Source organism: Phascolarctos cinereus, unplaced genomic scaffold, assembly GCF_003287225.1.
Source record: "Phascolarctos cinereus isolate Bilbo 61053 unplaced genomic scaffold, phaCin_HiC Scaffold_9;HRSCAF=440, whole genome shotgun sequence".
Lineage (NCBI taxonomy): Eukaryota > Metazoa > Chordata > Mammalia > Diprotodontia > Phascolarctidae > Phascolarctos > Phascolarctos cinereus.
The window spans coordinates 211622885-211643124 of record NW_027556402.1 but is presented as its reverse complement, the minus strand read 5'-3'; the positions used below and the strand labels follow the sequence as shown (position 1 = coordinate 211643124).

The 20240-nt window shown below is 47.4% G+C and overlaps 1 protein-coding gene and 1 long non-coding RNA gene across 5 annotated transcripts in view; one reads left to right on the top strand and one right to left on the bottom strand.

Moving 5' to 3' along the window:
* Positions 1-10532, bottom strand: part of LOC110221132 (uncharacterized) — a 79370-nt gene extending 68838 nt beyond the window's left edge. The window contains exon 1 of the long non-coding RNA XR_002328040.2: positions 10139-10532. This is a non-coding gene — a long non-coding RNA (uncharacterized LOC110221132). The remainder of the gene's footprint in view (positions 1-10138) is intronic.
* The window catches only part of LMO1 (LIM domain only 1), a 66968-nt gene continuing 55575 nt past the window's right edge, over positions 8848-20240 (top strand). The window contains exon 1 of one of the 4 annotated variants that reach the window (XM_021005538.2): positions 8848-9382. In XM_021005538.2, the coding sequence (XP_020861197.1) occupies positions 9361-9382 (22 nt within the window). In that variant the 5' untranslated portion in view covers positions 8848-9360. Of the gene's footprint in view, positions 9383-15620; positions 16253-20240 lie in introns of those variants that run through there. The other 3 variants (XM_021005535.2, XM_021005531.2, XM_021005533.2) reach the window with 3 other exon arrangements.

Sequence of the window (20240 nt, the reverse complement as noted above, 5' to 3'; positions counted from 1 at the left end):
TTCCCTTTTGCCCTACGAACTCCTTAGTCTGGCATTTAAGGCCCTTCCCAACTTGACCTCAGTCTGCATTTCCAAACTCATTTTGCATTTCTCTACCAAAGTCCTTAGCACCATCAAACAGTTCTACATCAGAAACTGATACGATTTTATCAGCGGAAATGATATGAAAGAGAAGGTATTGCCATCTGCTTCGATGCTAAACCCTAAGGACCATAGTAACTTTCCATCTGACTTGCCTCTAAAACCTACTATATGTATTGTCTCCCCCATTAGAAGGTGAGCTCCTTGAAAGCAGAAATTGTTTTACTTTTCTATTTATATCCAAGCACTTAACACAGTGTTTTGTACATAGTAAGTGCTTAATAAATGCTTTATTCATTCATTCAATAATTGTTGATTTTGTTATTGATTGCAGCCAAGCTGACCTATTTGCCGCATTTTAAACCAAGCATTCCATCTATTGTCTTCTTACCTTTGTATAAGCTGTTCCTATGCCCAGGATTCTTTTGAGAAAGCATCTTTCCCCTCAATTCTTACCTAGCCTTTAATCACTGAATAGGTGTTACCTGAGACAAAATGAGACCTTGGAAGGGCCTTAGCTTAAAAAGGCCAAGGTCTTCCACTGTATCAGGGGCCATCATCAGTCCTGACCAATGTCTTGCTACTGGACTCCAAATGACTCTGGAGGAGAAAGTGAGGCTGATGACTTTGCACAGCCCTGCCTCACTGAAATCCAATTCACTTGCAAGTCAAAACATCATTGATCCTCTTCAAGAATGAAGAGCAAACAACAACGACAACCACCTATACCTAGAATACATTTCATCTTGAACTCAGCCTCTTAAAACCTTTAGCTTCCTGTTAGTAAATTATACAACCACGTTTATTTAGTCACTTAGATGTTTATTCAAGCTAGAAGGTTATGGGGCCTGATAGAGATAGAGAGTTTCGTGAAACCTCATGAAAAAGAGGTTTGTGAGATTTACTTAATAAATATTATTTAATAAACTAGTATGGGGGCTCAGAGCTAATTTACTAATTAAATGAAGTTGCTTTTATTTTAATCACTTGCAAGGAAACGTCAGAACATACCCCTTTGACTACTCAAGAATTGGGAAAGAGAAAAAACATAGTAAAGAATCAGGTAACAGGCTGCAGGATGTGAGTTGGGTTGGGTTGTTGGCTGGTGCATATACTAAACTGTCACCTAAGCTAATATGGGGTGATGACCCCAACCCCTATTCCATAAAAATAAAAACTCCAAGGTTTTTAGAGAAAAAAAAAGAAACTTTAGCTTCCTTCAAGGCTCAGTTATGATGAGACCTACTACAGGCAGCCTCTCCTGATCCTTCTGGTTGTTACTCTTCTTTCCCTCCTCAAATTACCTTGTGCTGATTTAGTTGCACATATGCTATGTTTCCACAAGAGAATGTAAATTCCTTGAGGGCAATGATAATTTTTCATTTTGTATCTGTTTGCCTATTATCTTGCACACTGCCTTGCACATAGTAGGTACTCGATAAATGCTTGTTGAATTGAATCAAGGTGTGTCCCTTGGTTCTAGCACACAGTAGATGCTTTTAAAAATCTCTGGGGATTGACAATGAATGAATGAATAAATGCTCCTGAAAAGGCCTGGCTTGCTATGTCTCCAAAAACCACACCCCGGACCAGCTTCCTAGACAAATGAAGCCAAGAGAGTGGCGGGGTGAACATCTTGCCTTTGATTACGGGCAATATCCAGGCCCTTCTCCCAATGTCTTTTCCTCCGTCTAGCGTGCAGACATGCATCAAGGGGCAGCTGGCATGATCCCTGGAAAGAGCCCTCCAATTAAGACTGTTCCCAACACCTAAAAGTGATTTCTTGTCCTTTCCAGTGTGGAGGTTCAAGTCCTCTATTGTACCTCCCACCTGTTACCTATTGGAAGAGCTAGAGAGACTGATACTGCCTTAGTCTCATTATAACAGCTGTAGGGGCCAGGTTACTTTCCTATAGTTATCACCCCCAGGGAAAGGAAATACCTTGGTAACAGCAGTGCTTCTGGGAAGCGGCTGAAACTGTCAGGCAATGCTTTTATCTCTGGTAGTTTCTCTGGTGACAGTACTGCCCCTGCCTCTGCTCTATCATGCCCACAGCCCCAGACAGATCCTTTCAGTGAAAATCCCAGAGTCCTCTCTCCCAAAGGAACACAGAGATAGAATGGTAATGGTGAGGATGGCTGACATTTTTAGAGGGCTTTAAGGTTTGCAAAGTACTTTTTATTTGAGGTTACACTCTATGGGTATCTGACCAAGCCCCAGAGAGAAAAGGAACTCATAGAAGAGGGGAGAACATAGGTTTCCCTCATATATCCATGAATCGAGTCAGCGCATTCGGTATGAGGCAGCTTCGAATTCTAATGCCCACACTCTCTGTCTCAGCAGAATTACAGTTGGTCAGACCCCAACAGGTGGCCTCCTATAGTTGGACTTCATAAGTCGGGACAAAATTTCCCCAAGGTATTCCTCACCTTTGCAGAGTATTCATTCCATGGTATTTCCTACCTATACTTACTGGGTAGGAATGGATCCTTGAAAGTATCCAATCAAAACCTATGGTTTTGATTTTTATGATCTTATAACCTCACAAGTAACTTTCATGGCTACTAATAACATGCAATTTCCACTAACACAAAGAGATGGGTCATTTTATTACTTGCAGCCTCAGAGAGTCATAGAGTATAGGGATACCAATGGGAAGGTATTCAGAGTTGGCCCCAATAAAGGGGAACAAAGTGAGTCAAAGTATTCTGAGAAAGTGGGATGAGGCCGGGATCCTCAGTCTGGAAGGATTCCTGGAATTGGGGAAGGATGGAAATGATAGATTGTTGCCCAAGCCCTTACCACAAGAATCCTTAAACAGGAGCTTTACTACTCTTAGGTTTAAGGTTGGAAAAGGGTTTCCCTATACCCTGTTAAGATAAGAAGCGCCCCCAAGGGATCACTTTAAATTGCACATTTGAGCTCTTCACCTGAATGTCACGTGAGATGAGGGGAGGGGATCTCCTGAGAAGCTTTTGCCCCAATCACATAAGAAAGATAGGACTGGAGGAGGGGCTCAGGTTTTAGGGTAAGGAGTGCCCCTTCAGGCTACACAAGTCACCTGCCCATCCTGTTGGAGAAAGATCAGAACAATCACAGACTGAGAAAAGGCCTAGGAGTATATAGAAGAGAGGGTCCAATCAAAGATAGACAAAACGCTGTTCCTCCATCTCTTTCCCTGCTAATTCAGGGAGTCATGTGACTGGCATCTGTGAGGCCCCTTGGATGAGAAAGAGAGAGATGAAAAAAGGAAGAGAGAGAAATAGAAAGAAACATGAGAAAAGTTGGGAATAGGAGAGTTTGGGGGTACAGGGAGAAGGAAGAGGAAATAGGACAAAGGAGATGAGAAACAAATGAGAGAGTCAGTGAGTGGACAAAGTGGGGAGAAACGGACAGAGATGGAGAGGGGAAAGAGAATGACAGACAGGCACATTCTGGGCAAGACACTTCCTCCCAGCATCCTTATTTATAAAATGGGAATCACAGTAGTTGGGAGTAGGGATTGTCACATTCTTTGCATTTGTACCCCCAGTGTCTAGCAGAGTGTCTATCACTAGTAGGCACTTAATAGATGTTTGTTGATTGATTGGATGATTCATAATCAATACATCAACTCCTCCACAAATTTATTGTGAGGAAAGTTGCTTTGTGAACAGAAATCTGAGCTATTGGGGTGTGTGTGTGTGTGTGTGTGTTTAAAGGATACGCTCAAAAGGCACCTTTGCTTATTGCGTTTAATAAGAGCTATCCACCCTTGAGAAAAGCAGTATAAGAATCATCACCACCATTTTACAGATACATTAACTGAATCCCCAGAAAGAGAGAGTGATTTCTCTAGGGTCACAGTTTGGGAAATCTTCTTCGGTCATCTAGATTTTTTGAGCAATGAAGAAATGAAGGCCCAGAGAAGGGAAATAACTTGCCCAAGGTCACAGAGCAAGTTAATGGCAGAGATGGAATTAACACCAGGGCTCCTGACTCTCTGGCCAATGCTCTACTACTAATTCAAACCCTTCCCCAAAAGAAAAATCACTCTTTATACTAGAACTCTCCTTTGCTTCTACACACTCAGCGTGACTATATGTGACACTCAGCATAAGCAAAAATATCTTGGGTCCCCAGAACCAAGATGCCATGATTCTGGGAATTCAAGATGGAATGTTGACAGAAAGCCTTCAGACTTGGAGGTTCCAGCAGATGTTAAACTCACCTACTGAGGGCCGTCTCCAGTCACCCTAATCTATACCCTTCCATTGGAGCCAGATGGCTCTGGAAGAGAAAGTGAGGCTGGTGACTTTGCACAGCCCTCCCTCACTTCAATCCAATTCATTTGCATGTCATGGCATCACCTCTTTGATGTCATGGTCCCCTTCAAAGGACAAGCAACAACCGCAGCAACTCATATGTGAGCCCAATTGATAGAAAGGAAGCTAAGGCTTCTGGACAGACTTAATGGATCTCAGAGTCTGGGCAGGACACTGTTTTTAATCAAGTAAAGCTCACTTGAACCCTCACTTTGAGACCATTGATTCTTCCTTTGTACATGGTTCTAACAAGCTGGGTTATAGGGATTTTAGCTCACAGGAGATTAGAAGAGTTGAGAGACAGGATCACCAATAGCAAAGAGAAGTGAAAGCTAACAGCACCTGGGAGAAAACAAAATGCAGGCATAAGAACACAAAAAGTATGGAGTCATTTAACAAATAGGAAGATGGCTTTATACACCTCAACAGCACTCCAACACATCACTGTATCACAACCCAGCATAAAAAGCTCCTATATTTGTATTTCCAGTTTCCCAGGACCTAGGACAGCACCTAGGAGTTAATGGATGCCTTGCTCATTGTCAATTAACAAGCACTTATCAAGCACTGTGCTAAATACTGGGAATACAATAAAACAGGAAGAAAGGCCTTGCCATCATGGAGTTTACATTCAAGGAGAAAGACAGCACTGAAAGGAAATTGATAGGAGGGTGGGGTGGGGGAGAGAACAAAAGTAGCCAGTTCAGGGGCACAGTAGAGTCCACATGCAGCCTTGACAAGAATGAGACCTGGCTGGCCTGAATGCCCTCCTGAAATACAGGTTCTGGGAGGACCCATAGGGTGGGAGGGTACTTCCAGTGTATGAATTCCAGGGCTGGAAGGAGGCTTCAGGAAGAAGAGTGATGGCATGGTAGAGGAAGTCTGGATTGCAGTCTGCAATGAGGAATGAGACATGGCTAGCCTAGGCACATTAATAAATGCCTGGTGATTGACTGGTTGATTGGTTGATAGGCATGGATGGATGCTCATAGCAGTTGACCCTGGGCCATCAAGAGGTTAAATTATTTTCAGTCTGCCCTATTGACAGAGGAAGTCTTCAATACCATCCACAAAGGTGGACGATTTGGTGCTTCAGAGGATGTGGAGAGAGGGGAGAGAAACAATCTTCAGTTATCAAAGAAAACTAATCTCCCAGAGTGTTCTGGATAGTTGAAATTTCCTGAAAATTTCAATCAGGTAAAAGTAAAGCTTGCTAGCAAATACAGCTATTCCCAACATGGAATGGGCTGCTTGGGGAAGTAGTAAAATCCATATTGGAGGTTTTCAAGCCAAGATTGGATGACTACTTTTGGGGGGTGATGCAGAGTGGGGTTCTTGTTCAATTCTGGGTTAGACTAGAAGGCTTATGAATTCCCTTCTGACTCAGATTCTGCAGTCTTATTGCCTTTAAAGATTATCTTTCCAATTCCATTCTACAGTGGAAGAAACAGGCCCAAAGTTGGAAGAAGCAATACCAGAGCTGAGTTTCCAACCCAGATTTCTTGATTCCAGTGCACTCGTTTCTAGTGATCTTTCCCGCACATCATCTTGCTCTTCCCTGGGTTAAGTTGCATGGGCCAGACAGTGAGTCTTTGCTTTTAGAACAGTCCATTCTTTGCTGCTTTCTAGGCTCTGTGCCTGCCAAAGACCTTCTGAAGCTTGACTTAAGTAGGACAAATTCTTCTGACATACCTTCCTTTTCCCCTCCCATTTTCCCTCCTTTACATTACAGAAGGATCATTTCATGATGTCGCAGCAGAAAGAGTTCAAATCCTGGGTCCATAAGACAATTACTACCTAGCCACCTTGGACAGGTCACTCAATCTTTTTGGGTCTCTGTCTTATTCGACTTAGATGACCTCTAAAGATTCTGGATCTGATCCTCTAAACAAATATTGTTTGTAAGCTTTGTAAGCCTTCCCCAGAAGACAAGTAATATGTCTTATTATCTCTATACTCCCTCTTCCCCCTCCATCATGCCAAGATCATAGCCATCTTGCTCATAGTAGAGGCTAGACAAACACTCATCTCTGGTATGAATGAACAAGTAAAGTAGCTTTACTTCGGCCAGTCAGGCTCAAGCTCCTGGACATTTGACTTGGGGAGGGGGTTTTCAATGGCTTAGTCTGATATGTCACCACTTGATTGTGAGGCAGTGGATAGTTCCAGGAAAAAGAAGAAACAAAATATCTTGCCCTCCAAAATCTTATGATCTTGGAAGTCTGATGAACAAGAAATTTCACTGGAGATCGGGGTTCTGGCTCCAGCTCTCCCACTAAACTTTCTGTGTGACCCCTGAGCTTCAGGTTGCCTCCTCTTAAATGAGGTGGGGATTATATTAAACCAGGGGTTCTTAACCCTTTTGTGTCATGGACCCCTTTCTCAGTCTGGGGAAGCCTATAGCCCCCCCAAAAAAATGCTTCTTTTTTTAAATAATCGAAGGAATAGTCAAATTTCAGTTGGATGTTAATGAAAATAAAGATATAATTTGTCCCCCATCTTAGTTCATGGACTCCCAGAAATCTAACTTAGACACCATTTCAAGAACATTTGGGTTAAATGATCTCTTAAGTCCCGTTCAGCTATAACATTCTAGAAGTGAAGATGAAGAGTTGCCAAACAGCCCCAGCTGCTGGGACACCTTAGCAGCTGACCACAACATAAAGTTAGTAAATAAGTAACTCCAAGTTGTCACCAATCACAACTTCTGTTTGGACCCTTCACCTTTTTCCCTATATTCATTTTCCTCCTAGTCCTTTCCATGCACTACAAAACATTTCTTCTTCTTTCTTCTTTATTAGAGGGGATTGAGGACAGAGAAGGGGTAACTGGTGGGCCCCTCTCCCCCTCCCAATTAAATAAAGCCTGTATGAACAGAGCTAATATTAGTTTCCTGATTTATAAAAGCCAAATGGATTAATGGATCAGCTCATTCATTGCCTGGGGGAACAAAAAGAAAATCTTCAATACCTCTGTGCACATTGAGAACAGGAACAATGAGGGTCTTTAGAAAGCAGAAACCTAATTTGGGGGAATCAATTACTCTCTCGGTCTCTGCGTCTCTGCCTCTACGTCTCTGGCTTCTCAAGCTCGCCTCCCTCTGCTTCTAGCTCTCTCTCTCTCTCTGGCTTTGGTTCTGGCCGTTTTAAAGGAGATTTTTCTGGGAGCTAAAATTTAGAAAAGCCCTTCAGCTTATTCTAGCTCGTCCATGTCCCACAGACTTCAAGGCAGTGTTTGTGTATGGTGCTGATAAGGATTAGGGGGAGGTGTAGGAACCCTTAGATTTGTTTTTTTTGGGGGGTGACGGATGCGTTGTTAGTGGAAATATGGACTATTTATTATGTCATGAGGAGTAGAGGGGAGAAAGGGAGAAAGATCAGTTTTGTCTGATCAGTACATTGAAAGCAAGAAGCCTGTGTGTATTTGGGGGTATGGGGTAAGGGTGGCGATGGGTGGCAAGGCTAAACTAGTTGGAGAGGCTAACGGGAAGGGTTCTCGCACATTCTGAGCCCAACCCAGTGAAGAGAAGCCCCAAAGACGAGGTGGCGCTGTCCCCCACAACTCGGGAGGTCTCTAAAGTCTGTCTGTCTGGAAAGGCCCGGCTCCCTCCTTGCCCTATCTAATGAATTGTTCCAAGTAGTTCTCCTCCCCCCCCCACTCCCCTGGGCGCTTCCCCGCAACTGCTGGGCGCTGCCCTGTGCTCTGGGCGGCCACTGGGATAAGGGGAGAAGGGGGGTGGTACCGGGAGAGTGGCAGTGGCTTGTTTCCTCAGAAGCACGTGTGTGTGTCAGGCGCTCCTCTCCTCCCCGCCGGCGCAGGCTGTTCTGCGCGCACGAACACACACACACACACACAACACACACACACACACACACACACACACACAATCACCCTCTCTCTCTCTCTCTCTCTCTCACACACACACACACACACACACACACACACTCGCACACTCTGGCTCCGCTTTTGTGTTTTGCCAGAATTAATGAGAAAAGTTCCCTTGCCCTAGGGGTAATTAGTGTCCTTGGAGTTAAATAAGCTAATACTTAGGCACCTCTGGCACAGGCAATTATGTTTGTGTATTGAATAATTGATTCAAAGGGGGGGGAAGGGCCGCTAATCAGATCTGAGCATAATGAATTGATTTAATTAACAGGGGAATCTGAGGGTCCCTGGGAAATGCGGGCGTTTATTCAGCAGCTGGAGAGGGCAGAAGCACATAAATTGCGAGCGGGCGGCGGCGGCGGCTCCGGCTCGGTCTCTGGCTCCGGCTCCCCCTCGCTCGCTCGCGGTCCTTGTCTGTAGCCTCGCCCGCCTGCCGGCCGCCGAGCAACAGCTCCTGCAGCCGGAGCGAGCCAGGCTCCAGGCTCCAGGCTCCAGGCTCCAGGCTCCAGGCTCCAGGCTCTGAGCTCTGGGCTCTGGGCTCTGGGCTCTAGGCTCTGGGCTCTAGGCTCCGGCCAGGCTCGCGCTCCCTTCCGTTCCCTGCCCGGTTCCCAGGTTCCCCGGCTCCCCAGCTCCCCGACTCCCAGGCTCCCCGGCTCCCAGGAGCACGGCCCGCCCCGCGCTCTCGCCAGGCTGCCCTTTCACAAATTCATTATTAATCTCCCCCTACGCCCGCCTCCCTCTGAACAGCAGGGGCCCGGACAGGGGAGCCGGAGCCGGAGCCGGAGACGGAGTCCGAGCCGGAGCCAGAGCCCGAGCCGAGGCAGGGACAAGGATCCAGATTGCGAGAAGCAGCGCCGGCCGGGTCCAGCCCGGGCCGGGCAGAGGGCGCGCTCGGATAGCGCCGGCCCAGGGCCGGCGGCCGCCGTCTCCCCAGCCCCGTGCCCCAGTCCCCGTCTCCTCTGGGGCGACCGGGAAGCGGCGGTGTCTTGCCCACGCTCCCCCGGGTGGACGGCGGCAGCTGCCGAGGGTGGAGGAAGAGCCGCGGCAGCAGCAGCAGCGGCGCGGGCGCAGAGCCCCGGCAGCCAGGACAATGGTGCTGGATAAGGAGGACGGTAGGTGCCCCAGCTCGGCGGCCCGGTCCGTGCGCCCTGGGCCTGGGAGGAGGAGGGGGCCCGGGGCCCGGAGAGGGGAAGGGGGGCAGGTTGAGCGCGCCATCTTCCAACTCCGTGCCCTGCAGCCCCGGGAGGTAGAAAGTGGATTTGTTGAGGCTTCAATAGGACCGGGATGGGGGGCGGGGAAGGGGGGGCGCAGTACGCATGAACGCCGGGGCCGGCCGCCCGGACCGCGCTTAACCATGGATCCGCCGCTGTGGAAAGGCCAGACTTTTTGAAGCTAGGACCGCCCCCCCCCGCCCCCCTCCCAGTGTCCTGGGGCTTGAGGAGGGGGAGGGGAGGTGTGGTGTGCGGCGGGGCGGGACACGCTGGCTTCTCCCCTGGGATCCCGCCCCCGACCGCTTTGCCCAAACTGACAAAGGGCAGGGGGTGAAGGGGGGAGGAGATTTACTTTTTAAAGGTGGGGGGAGGCCAGAGTTGACCCCAACACCCCTGTTCCTGATTCGAGGACTCCTGATCTAGAGATCCCTTTTGAGGAAGCCGGTGGGGGAGGGGAGGGTCAGAGCAGTGATTCAGGGCAGACTAGGACCTGTCACCAGAATCTGTCCGGGAGAGAGCCCTGTGGCCGTCCCTTAAAGAGACCTATCCTACTGCTAAGGGAGTTATAGGGCTGGGGGAAAGACTCTTTTTTCCCACTTCTCCCTCTGCCCTCCCAGCCCTCCCCCGCCCCTTCCAGGAGGCGGCGTGACTGCTCACCAACAGCTTAGGCAGTGCCAGGCAGCTCCTCTCTCGTGTCTCCCTCACTCTCCGCCTCTCCACACCCCTTCCCCAAATACAGGGCCTTCAAGTGACCTTCCCACGGCAGGTAGGCAGGACCCTTCCTAGAAAAGGGGCGCAACGCTCCAGGTAAGAGCCTCTAAAAGGCCCTTTGGGCATCGAGGTCCTCTTTAAGAGACAGGATGAGAGGAAGCCCGGAGAAGAGGGAGGGAGAAGTCCTCAGACTCGATTCTTCTCTCTGACCCATAGTGTGCAGCTTCTCTCTTCCTCATCTTCCGGCCCATTAAACTGCCTTTGTTTTCCCAGACTTCCCTGGAGCTCTTAACAAGGGTGGATACTCTTCCCTCTTCTATCCTACAGATGCCTCCTCTCCCAGAATAAGTAGAGTCTAGGGCCCAGGGATCGATACTAGGCACTCCAGCTTTTGGTGGTGAACTTCAGAAGAAAAGTACCCAAATTTCTACTTACCCCTCCCCAGCTGGGCCAAGCTTTCTATTATCCTGGGACTGCTAATCTCATAGAAGGGTGCATGGCAATGCTACATGGGCCAAGAATTAGGTGGAAGTGGGGAGGTCACTGGGCCAGGAAACAGAAGGGAGCAATTTTGCCCTTTTCTCTCCTCTCCAACCCTGGGGAATCCTAGAGCATCCTGAGTGGCATCCCTCACTGATACCTTTTGGTGGCCAGAGCAATAAAATGGTCGAGGGGGAGGGGAGATGGGGAATATTCATGACTGCTCAGAAATTGGGGAAGTAGATAGTTGAGTTGGAAGACAGTCACTTGAATCTCACAGTTATAACTACTGCTACTTGCCAGGAAGGATTGCAAAGCTTTGTGCCTTTAGAACTTTGCTCCCTGGCTATAGGGGGCATAGAACCCCTTCCATGGGCTATGAACAGGAAGAGGTGCTGTCTTTCTTACTTCTGATCAGTAGCGACACAGGCAGGCACAGTTAAGTGGTACAAAAATTAAGGACTGTTAAATTCTACGTTACTATTCAGGTCTGCTGACCTGTGGCTGCAAGACTAGGTGACAATCAACAATGGGAGGGGAATAGGCAGATAGCAAAAGGAGGGCTGCTTATTGGTTCTCTCAGTATTGCAAGATGCAGTCATTAAACACCAGGCCTCACAACTGGTGTGATGGAAAGAAGGCTGGTTACACACACACACACACACACACACACACACACACACACACACATACTTATCCTAGTAGTCTTCCTCAGCCTCCAGAAACAGAAGTCACCTGAGTACCTAATTGCTTGAAAGGAAGAGGAGCCATGGGTGGTTCCCTTGGTAGTTCCTTAGGGCCATGTTCCCCTTTGCTCTTGGGAGAAACTGGGGCAGACCATGAATCAGACTTTTTTTTTAAGCCTTGTCTTCTTGTTCTAGTCTCTTTTCCACACAGGGCTGAGAAAACCTGAGAACATTCAGTATGTGCTTTGATTTTGAGCTAGTTTTAAAAATCCCAACCTATTTAATTTTCCCAAAACTGAAGGAAAACTGAGTTTGTAGCATGAGAATTTCTTAGTTTTTGTGCCTATGTGGCAAAATGCTACTCTCTGTGTATGTCTGTGTGTGTGTGTGTGTGTGTGTGTGTGCAGACACAGCACCCAAGTGTTTGCCTCATTCCAGGGGGAGATAGCTGGAGCCCTCACTCAGTGACTATGCTGGTCCATAGTGGGATATGAGGTTTGAGAAAAGGCATTCTCCAGACCTGTGGGAGACCTCAGGCTCTGGGTGCTCCCTGTGGAACTCTTAGCCTCACTGGACATGAACTCCTAGAGTTACTTAGGCTAGGTCCAATGCTCCCAGACTTGGGAGTGGGGTATAAGGCCCATGTGGGGGTGTTGGCCTCAGGCCATATTAATTTCCATGACAACATTTGGTGCCAGATCATAGGATCCTAAAGGTAGAACAGGAACAGACATTCAAAGAAACTGAGGCCCAGAGAAAAGTAACTTGCCCAAGGTCACTAGGCAGCAAGACTTTCAGCCTAAGTTGTCTCATTGTATTTCCTATGTCCTTTCCACTGTACCATACTGCCTCTTTGTTCCTGAGTCATAAAATCCTGACATCTGAGGTACTATACTTCAGCCTCTTGCCTTAGTACAGAAATCTCTTACAGCATCTGACAGGTGTTCATTGAGCCCATGCTTGAATACATCCATGGGCAGGGAGCTTACCACCTCACAAAGCATCCCACCGCAACCTCTTTCTTGCCTTCCTCAGGCCCTAGGGACTAGTCCCTCTGTACTCTACCAGTGTAGCTGCCCTTTTCAGTACTGGACCCAAAAGTCAGTTCTCCCGTAACGCACAGGCCCCTCCAGACAGCAACTTACACATCTGGCCACATGTGAAACTGCCTTTCTTGACCCAATATGATGTAATTTTTCTGCCTTAATAGGGATTGTGAGACTGTTGAGGCCACTGCATGGTAGGCTGCAGAGAGCCATCCGAGGGGTCTGCAGGATATGACATGACTAGTAGGTTGTGAAATCACATCAGATTATATTAGCAATGCAGGCTCATTTTGTTTGTCTTGGAGGTGACTCAAGGGCCCTCCCTCTGCTGGAACCTGATATGATATCTGAAACACAATTCCAGATCAGAAACACCAAAGCACCCACAGATATATGAACGTGGGGAGGCAAGAATGTGAGCTTGTGTTCACAGCCATGAATCTTGGTGAGAGCTTATCCAGCTTAACCCTCTCATCTTACATAGGAGGAAACTAAGGCTCAGAGGGGTGAAGGGATTTGACCAAGGTCACACAGATAGTACATGGTAGAATCAAGATTTTAATGTAGGTCTTAAGGATAGCGAATCCATTGCCCTTTCTACAGCATCAGGTTGTGTCTGTCCCCCAAGGCAGACCTTCTCAATGAAGGAGGTTGACAATCCAGGTGTAGTCCCGATGTTCTTCAGCCCTAAGGGCTGGGCTAGATTGGGCACTGTTGCCAGCCTCTAGGCTTCTCCTCCCCTCCTTTCCCCAAATCCCAGCAAGTGAGATTTCAGTTCACACAGCTGTTGCCCTCGTAGTGCTTAGATGTTTTGTCTGGTCCTTATGGATTAATTATTGGAATTCTAGCTGTTTGACTGCTAATTAGGTGCCTTGGAGATTAAGGGGGAATATGGTGTTGAAAATGAACTTTTTAGGGTGTTGAATATATGAGAGAAGGTGTGAAATAAAAGAAAACAAGGAAGGCAAACAAACTAGGAAACGAAAAAAAAAATCTCAGCCCAATTCTCTGGTAGGAGGGAAATTCCCTCTTCACGTACCATGTACAAGGAGAGTGATCTTACTAGAATGAGATGGTTTTGAATGAATGTCTAAAGATGGGGATAATGTGGAACTTTAGACAATATCTGAAAGAAATAATACTCCATTCCTGATTGATTACTCAGAGCATCAAAAACTCTGGCCTCAGAAACAATGGGTGATTGTTGATAGAAGTCAAGAATGTGCTTTGGGGTTGGTAGTGGAGGGAGGGAGCGCAATACTGAATATTTTTGTGATAGGATATACCTGAATATGAAATTCCAGCCTCTGAGGTATTGTAATGCCATGATTTTTGTTTGTTTGGAGGAGACATATAAGAACTGGATGGAAAGTTATCTTAATTTGTGGCTTAGAAGCCCCTTTAATGGGGGAGAATCAAATACCTTCTGAGGGCAGCCCTGTATGTTTGGGTACATCAGGCGCCTTCCTCATCTCTTCAAACTGTCAGTAAAGGAAGGGAAACAGTCCTGGATGAAAACTATTCTGTGCAAAATGAGCTACTTAGCTTCAAATATATTCAAGGGGAAGAGGGGAAAGCATCAGAGCTGTGGATAAGGAAGCGAATTAAAAGCAGGTTGTAGGGACACATTGCCTGGGTAATACGTCCTACTCTTGCTTTTGAAAAGTCTCACTTCCCTACTTGGATGAAGGAGGACAGAGCCCCTGAAATGAGGTCAGATGTGGCATGGGGGGAAGAGGAGGAGTACAGTATGGGGATGGAGATTGAGTTTGAGGCTGCATGTAGGGGGTGCAGCATGGTTTATCAAAAAGTCTATTGATCTTGGAGTCAGAATATCTGACCTTGAGTGCCGGTATCAACACTAGTTATGTGACCCTGGGCAAGATATTTCCCCTCACAGAGCCTCAGCTTCCTTTTCTGTCGTATTGGGAATAATAATCATTACATTGCCTACATCACAGGTTTATCATGAGGAAAGTACTTTGTTAATCATATTATTAAAAGGGAGATCTACAGCTCTAGTTTTCCTTTGTTGCTAAAAAGTATCTCTTTCATTTGAATGGCTTTTTTGTGGTTTACAAAGCGTTTTCACATACTGTATGTGATCATTCATAAGATCCTCACAAACAGCCTTATGGTGAAGGCAGGAGAGATATTATCCTTGTTTTACAGACAGACTACAGTATTCAAGGTTTCATACCTGGGGTCTTTCCATTCATTCAGCCAAGCTGTTTCTTCAGAAATTTTAAATATCCATCCATCCATCTGTCAGTATGTGCTCCTCAAAAATGCCAGAGCAGTCGTGGTGTGCTTGGGTCAGTTGTGGGTCTAATCTGTCTTGTAGAGCTGACTTGAACCCACTCTGGGGGCAGAGAGTGGGCATAGAATGGTTTCCCCAAAATGTAAGGAGTTAGAATAGATTTGAACCCTATGAAGAACTCTGCATGGCCCAAGAGACCACTTGAGAAATCAAAATAAGAGTCTAGAACAAGCCCTAGAACCATAGAATAGACCAGGAAGGCTGGGACCTATCTGGACAGAAAGGTAACCTTCAGAAACCTGGGTAATGGCTGGCTAGCAGCTAAGATTCTTTCAATTTTAGAGGTAGGGAGAGAAGAAAAGGAGAGTTACTGCACTGCTCCAATCTCCAATTCCTATCTTCTAGTTTAAAAGTTAGACATCAAATCCCAAGACTTGGCATAATGTGTTGGAAAGAGCCCTGGCCGAGAAGTTGAGAGACCTAAGTTTGAATCTCAGTCCACACAACCTGACTTTGTGACCTTGGCCAAGTCATTCCCCTCTCTAGGTGGATTCCCTCCCTCTGTAAAATGAGAGTTGGACATTCCTTCAGGCTTGGAGCTGCTGTTCGACCAGAGAGGGAATGGGCACTTGAGACTGAAAGAAAAGACTCCATTATGATACACACGCACCCATGAAGTGGAGTGGGGCAGGAAATGGGCTGGAGGCTGCATGAGGGCCACAGTGTACGAGAGAGAGAGAGAGAGAGAGAGAGAGAGAGAGAGAGAGAGAGAGAGAGAGAGAGAGAGAGAGAGAGAGAGAGAGAGAGGAGAGACAGAGAGACCTGTAGGTGGTGCTGGAGAACCAGGCAGCCTTCCACTCCCCATTAAACTCTTGGGGAGGGGGGGGGCAGTGTGGGAGGAGGGGGGCTGTCTCTGGGAAATGTGCGCATTTATTCAGTAGCAAGAGTGCAGACCTCATAAATTGAGAGAGAAAGGCAGCGGTAGCCAGCCTCCGATATTTCCCCTCCCATCTCTTTGAATATAATTTTAGATTTAGATTCAGATTAAATCTAAGGGGAAAGCACTTTATAAGACAGAGCTGTGTAGTTGCGAGAGCCAGGGTTATGAGCTATCAAATGCAGTTACATTAAGACAGATTATACTGGGCAAATTGAGCCATTTAGAAGGTGAGAATCAAAGAAAAACTCTGATCCTCTCTTCCCTCCTACTCTCTCCTCTCTCTCTCTCTCTCCCCCTCCCCTCTCTCTCTCTCTTTCTCTCTCTTCTCTCTTCTCTCTCTCTAAATTGCAGCCCCTAGTCTGTTGCAATTCTGAGGCACAAAAAAGTAGGTGAGACTGCTTTTGTATCTGCAAAGTGCTTCACTTCTGAATGTAATTCTAGCTGAGTGCAATCTAGGTTAAGAGCTGGACAACCGGGTAATTAGAGCTCACTGGCTGCCAAAGGGCTGTCCGCTGCGCTCTAGCTCATCTCCGTTCCTGGAGCCGAGACCTCTCCTCCCCGGAGCGGAGGCTGCAGCGGCTGGAGACGCAACGCCTGCCCTCGGACACTTCTTCCTGCCGGAGATGATGGTGTTGGACAAGGAGGACGGTAGGTAGGCTGAGGAGGCCACCCTACCCTACTGGGCTCCTTCCTCTCATGCCTCTCCATCCCATCCCGGCAGACTGCCCCTACCTCGGCATGGCAGCTCTCCTGGCATGACCGGACAGGGGCCAGCAGGCACGCGAGTGTGCCTCAGTGCCAAGGGCCGTGTTCGCCCTTCTCCCTGGCATTAATGAAAAGTAATCTAGCCCAGAAGGCGTCACTCCACGCTCTATTTGTTGAAGGATGTACAGTAAGAACCATTTCTGCCCGTTTGAATCATCCAGGCTGAGAGCCCAGTGACTCATATTGGTCCGGGCTTTCTAGGGCTTCTTTATATAGTTAGGGTGGGCGGGCGGGCAGGAGGGTGTGGTATCGTTGTGGTGTGGTGTGGTGTGGTGTGGTGTGGTGTGGTTGTGGTGTGGGTGCATGTGCATTGAGTGTGCATTCCTCTTTTGGAGTCAAAGTGCGGGCACTAAGGGCCCCCTCGCTGCCCGATTGCCATGATCATTTTTCCTATTCAGTATTTTGTCTTTGCGGCTTCCCTGCCTACCAGAGCCATAAACCCAGCAGCCTTAACCTAATCTTCTTCCTAAGCAGTGGGAGCAAATTGTCAGCTTCCCAGAGCTTTGGGGGGGGGGGGAAGGAGGGAGGAGGGTCTTGCAAAAGGTGCACAGTGGGGAGGTGCAGCGTCAAACTGTCAAGGGACTGGCCCAAGGCTGTTCCTAGACTCACCTCTAAACTTTAAGCAGCAGCCTGCGTATAGAGGTGAAGGATGCCATCCCAGCACAGCCCTGTGATGCAAGCTTCTCCAACCCAGCAAGTATATAAGAAAATTGCCACTGCCCCTGGGGCAGGTCTGGGAGGTAGATTCTCCCCGTCCCCCGAGGATGCCCCATTCTCCAGCCTCTGATTATTGGAGTGCTTGGGTATTTGTTCTTGGACTTTGCTGTGCCTATTTCTCTGGGCTCTCTAGGAAGGGTGAGTGAAGTTGAGGCTGGGAGTTTTGGAATGGTATATAATCATTGCTATGGTTCCCAAAAGGGGCCTTACTGGCCAAACTCTCCTGGAAATCGCCCCTCCCCTGACCTTGGCCAAATGGGAATTATCCAGAGTGTTGGTGGACTTCGGAGCATAGAGCTGACTGGGTTTATTCAACAGAGTGGAAGGTCATCAGAAGACAGACAAAAATGAAACAGAAGAATTATTAGAGATGTGTTGCATAGGGCCCCCTCCACTGGTTAAAGAAATTGCTTGTGTCTGATTACATAGGGAGGCAGCTGTCAGAAGCATAGATCCCAGCATCTCCCTGGCTAGGTGGTGTTTGGCAGAGAGAAAAGTGAAGGTGCAATAAGAGGGCTGTGGGTGAAGAAAACAGGAGCAATGTCATGAGTAGTCAAAGCTGGGATTTGCAGGCATGTCCCCCCAAGACCCCCATGTACCCATGGGAGCTAGGTGCAGTGGGACACTTGAGTGCTGATCTGGCCACCTCCAACCCTCGCCTCCTCCCTTGCCAACACAGCCAATGAGGCATTTCCCCCAGAGGCCTGCCCAGTTAACAAAAATTGATGAATAAGTCCCTGGGGTGGAGCTGAGTCAAGCCACCTGCCCACAGTAGACACAGCTTGAGTGGGAGTTCTCTCCCTCTGCTGGACCTCCCCCCTCTTCCCTGCTCCCATCTCTTGTCTTCTGTGGCCAAGATACCTTCTTCTTACCCCTCTCCAACAGATAGCAGACAAGAGAACTCCTCAGCTAGGCAGCTTTTGCGGTCTCAGTTGCAAGATAGGATTATTTCCATTGAGAGCATTAGTTGTGAAGTCAGAAGACCTGGATGTAGGTTCTGTTACTTACTACTTGTGTGACCTTGGACAAGTTCTTTGATCTTTTCAGGCCTCTGTTTCCTCATCTATAAAATACAAGGCTTGAGTTCTAAGTGAGTTCTAAGATCCCTGTCAGCTCTAAATCCTATGGATTGGGAGGGTTGAGACATCTCAGTCATAACCAACTCCATGGGCCAAGGTAGTCAGGCCCAGCTGCATACTCTTTGTTTGAACACCTATATCAGCGATGTGAGTGATGCCTTTAATGTCATTTTACAGATGAGGAAACTGAGGCTGACAGAACTTAAGTGACTTGTGCAGGGTACACAGCTAGTACATGTCTCCATATCCGACATTACACCGTACCAGGGTAAAGGGTATCCAGGTGGGCTTCCCCCTGGCAAATGCTCAGACTCTTCACCTTGAGCTGAGGTCCTGGGTCCTTGGCATTCATTGGGTCTTTAGACCACCTGGGCCTGGACTTGCCAACAGACCCTCTGTAGGCCACCCAAATTGATGAGTTCTATGGCTTTCTAGAAACTGTGCTGTCCTCCATACTGAATTTGAGCCCTGTCTTTCTTGTCCAAACCCACACCCATGCCCATAATCACCACAGGAGCAGTTTTAACTCAGCAAGGATGCTTCATCTCCTGCCTTGAGCATCAATGGAGGACCATACCCTGAGCCATACCTCTGGGTACTCCCAAGATTTGTGTTCTGTGAGGCCAGTGGATGACAATGACAATGGATGAACACAGAATGTAAGGGAGTTGCCCCATGGCACATAGCAAGGCAGGGATGGAATTGGGAACTGGGCTATGTCCTGGCTGGAAGGAAAACAGGCTTGTCTCTTCGTGTCAGTATGGTATCCTGATGGCACTCGCCTCGTGTGCTCTTATCAATCCAATTTAAATAGGATAAGAGCAAGGATTGGACCCTTCATTTCACTGGCATAGGGAACTACCCCAACCAATACAGATCCACACCTTCTCTATAAATTAAAGTCTTAGAGAGCTGCTTAGATCAGTAGTGTCAAATTCAAATAGAATGGATCCTTATGGGTCACATGTTGACTTAAACAACCATGAATTAACATTGCTTATAGGGTATGGTATTTTTATGTATTTTGTTTAAAATTTCCCAATTATGTTTTCATTGAGTTCAGGCTCAATGTGGCTCAAGAGCTGCAGGAATTTGACACCTCTGGCCTAGAGCACAGAAAATGTAAGTGATTCACTTATGGTCATACAGCCAATATGCCTCAGAGAGGCAAAACTGGAACCCAGGTCTCTATCACTACTGCACATTACCTTTCAATTTTAAAATGATTGCTATGTTTCTTGTAAGATGGGGCTGGGGCATGAGATCACCACAGCAGATATAGAACCCACAAAAGGGGTATGTGTATGTGTGTGTGTGTGTGTGTGTGTGTGTGTGTGTGTGTGTGTGTGTGTGTGTGTGTGTGTGTGTGTGTAGAAGACATTAGATGTATGGGACAGGTGAGAGAATTCATAGAAGGAAGAGATCAATATGTTTGGGTTTGATTGTCTATAGAATAGATCTTTTGTACAATTTGTGCCGTTCACTAATCCCACTGTCTGAAACCGCAAGTTCGTATTTAAGAGCTGATAGGATTCTGTCTGACGCTAAGTTTAAGCAGCACAGAGATGCAACTAAATCTGATGATTCTGGCCAGCCAGCCCTGTCCTAGTAGCAAAGATGGGGCAGTTGCCAAGGTGCTAGAAAGATTTACCATAAGGACCGTCTGAGTCCAACCTTCTCATTGAACAGGTGGGGACTGAGGATAAATTAATGGTTTGCCCAAGGTGAAACAGGTAGTAGTAAGTAGCAGAGTTGATATTCCGAACCTAGGACCTCTGACTCCAAATGCAGTACTCTTTCCACTGAACTGTGATGTCAGGAGAATGGGAGGGCTGGTAGCCCTAGAGTTAAATAGCCAGAATTATATAGCGATCATTAGGGGTAAGTGCCAGAGGTGGAAGAATCTGGTTCTTCCTTTCTGCGGCAGTGAAATGACCAGATAAGATATGTTTCACCTAATGCAAGGGTTCTTGAAATGTTCAGAGCCCAGGGCTCCTGGCTCTGACCCTGACCAAAGAACCCCCCTGTATGAAGCAAGGAAGAAGACTAGCCTGGCAGGACGACCCCAGAGAATT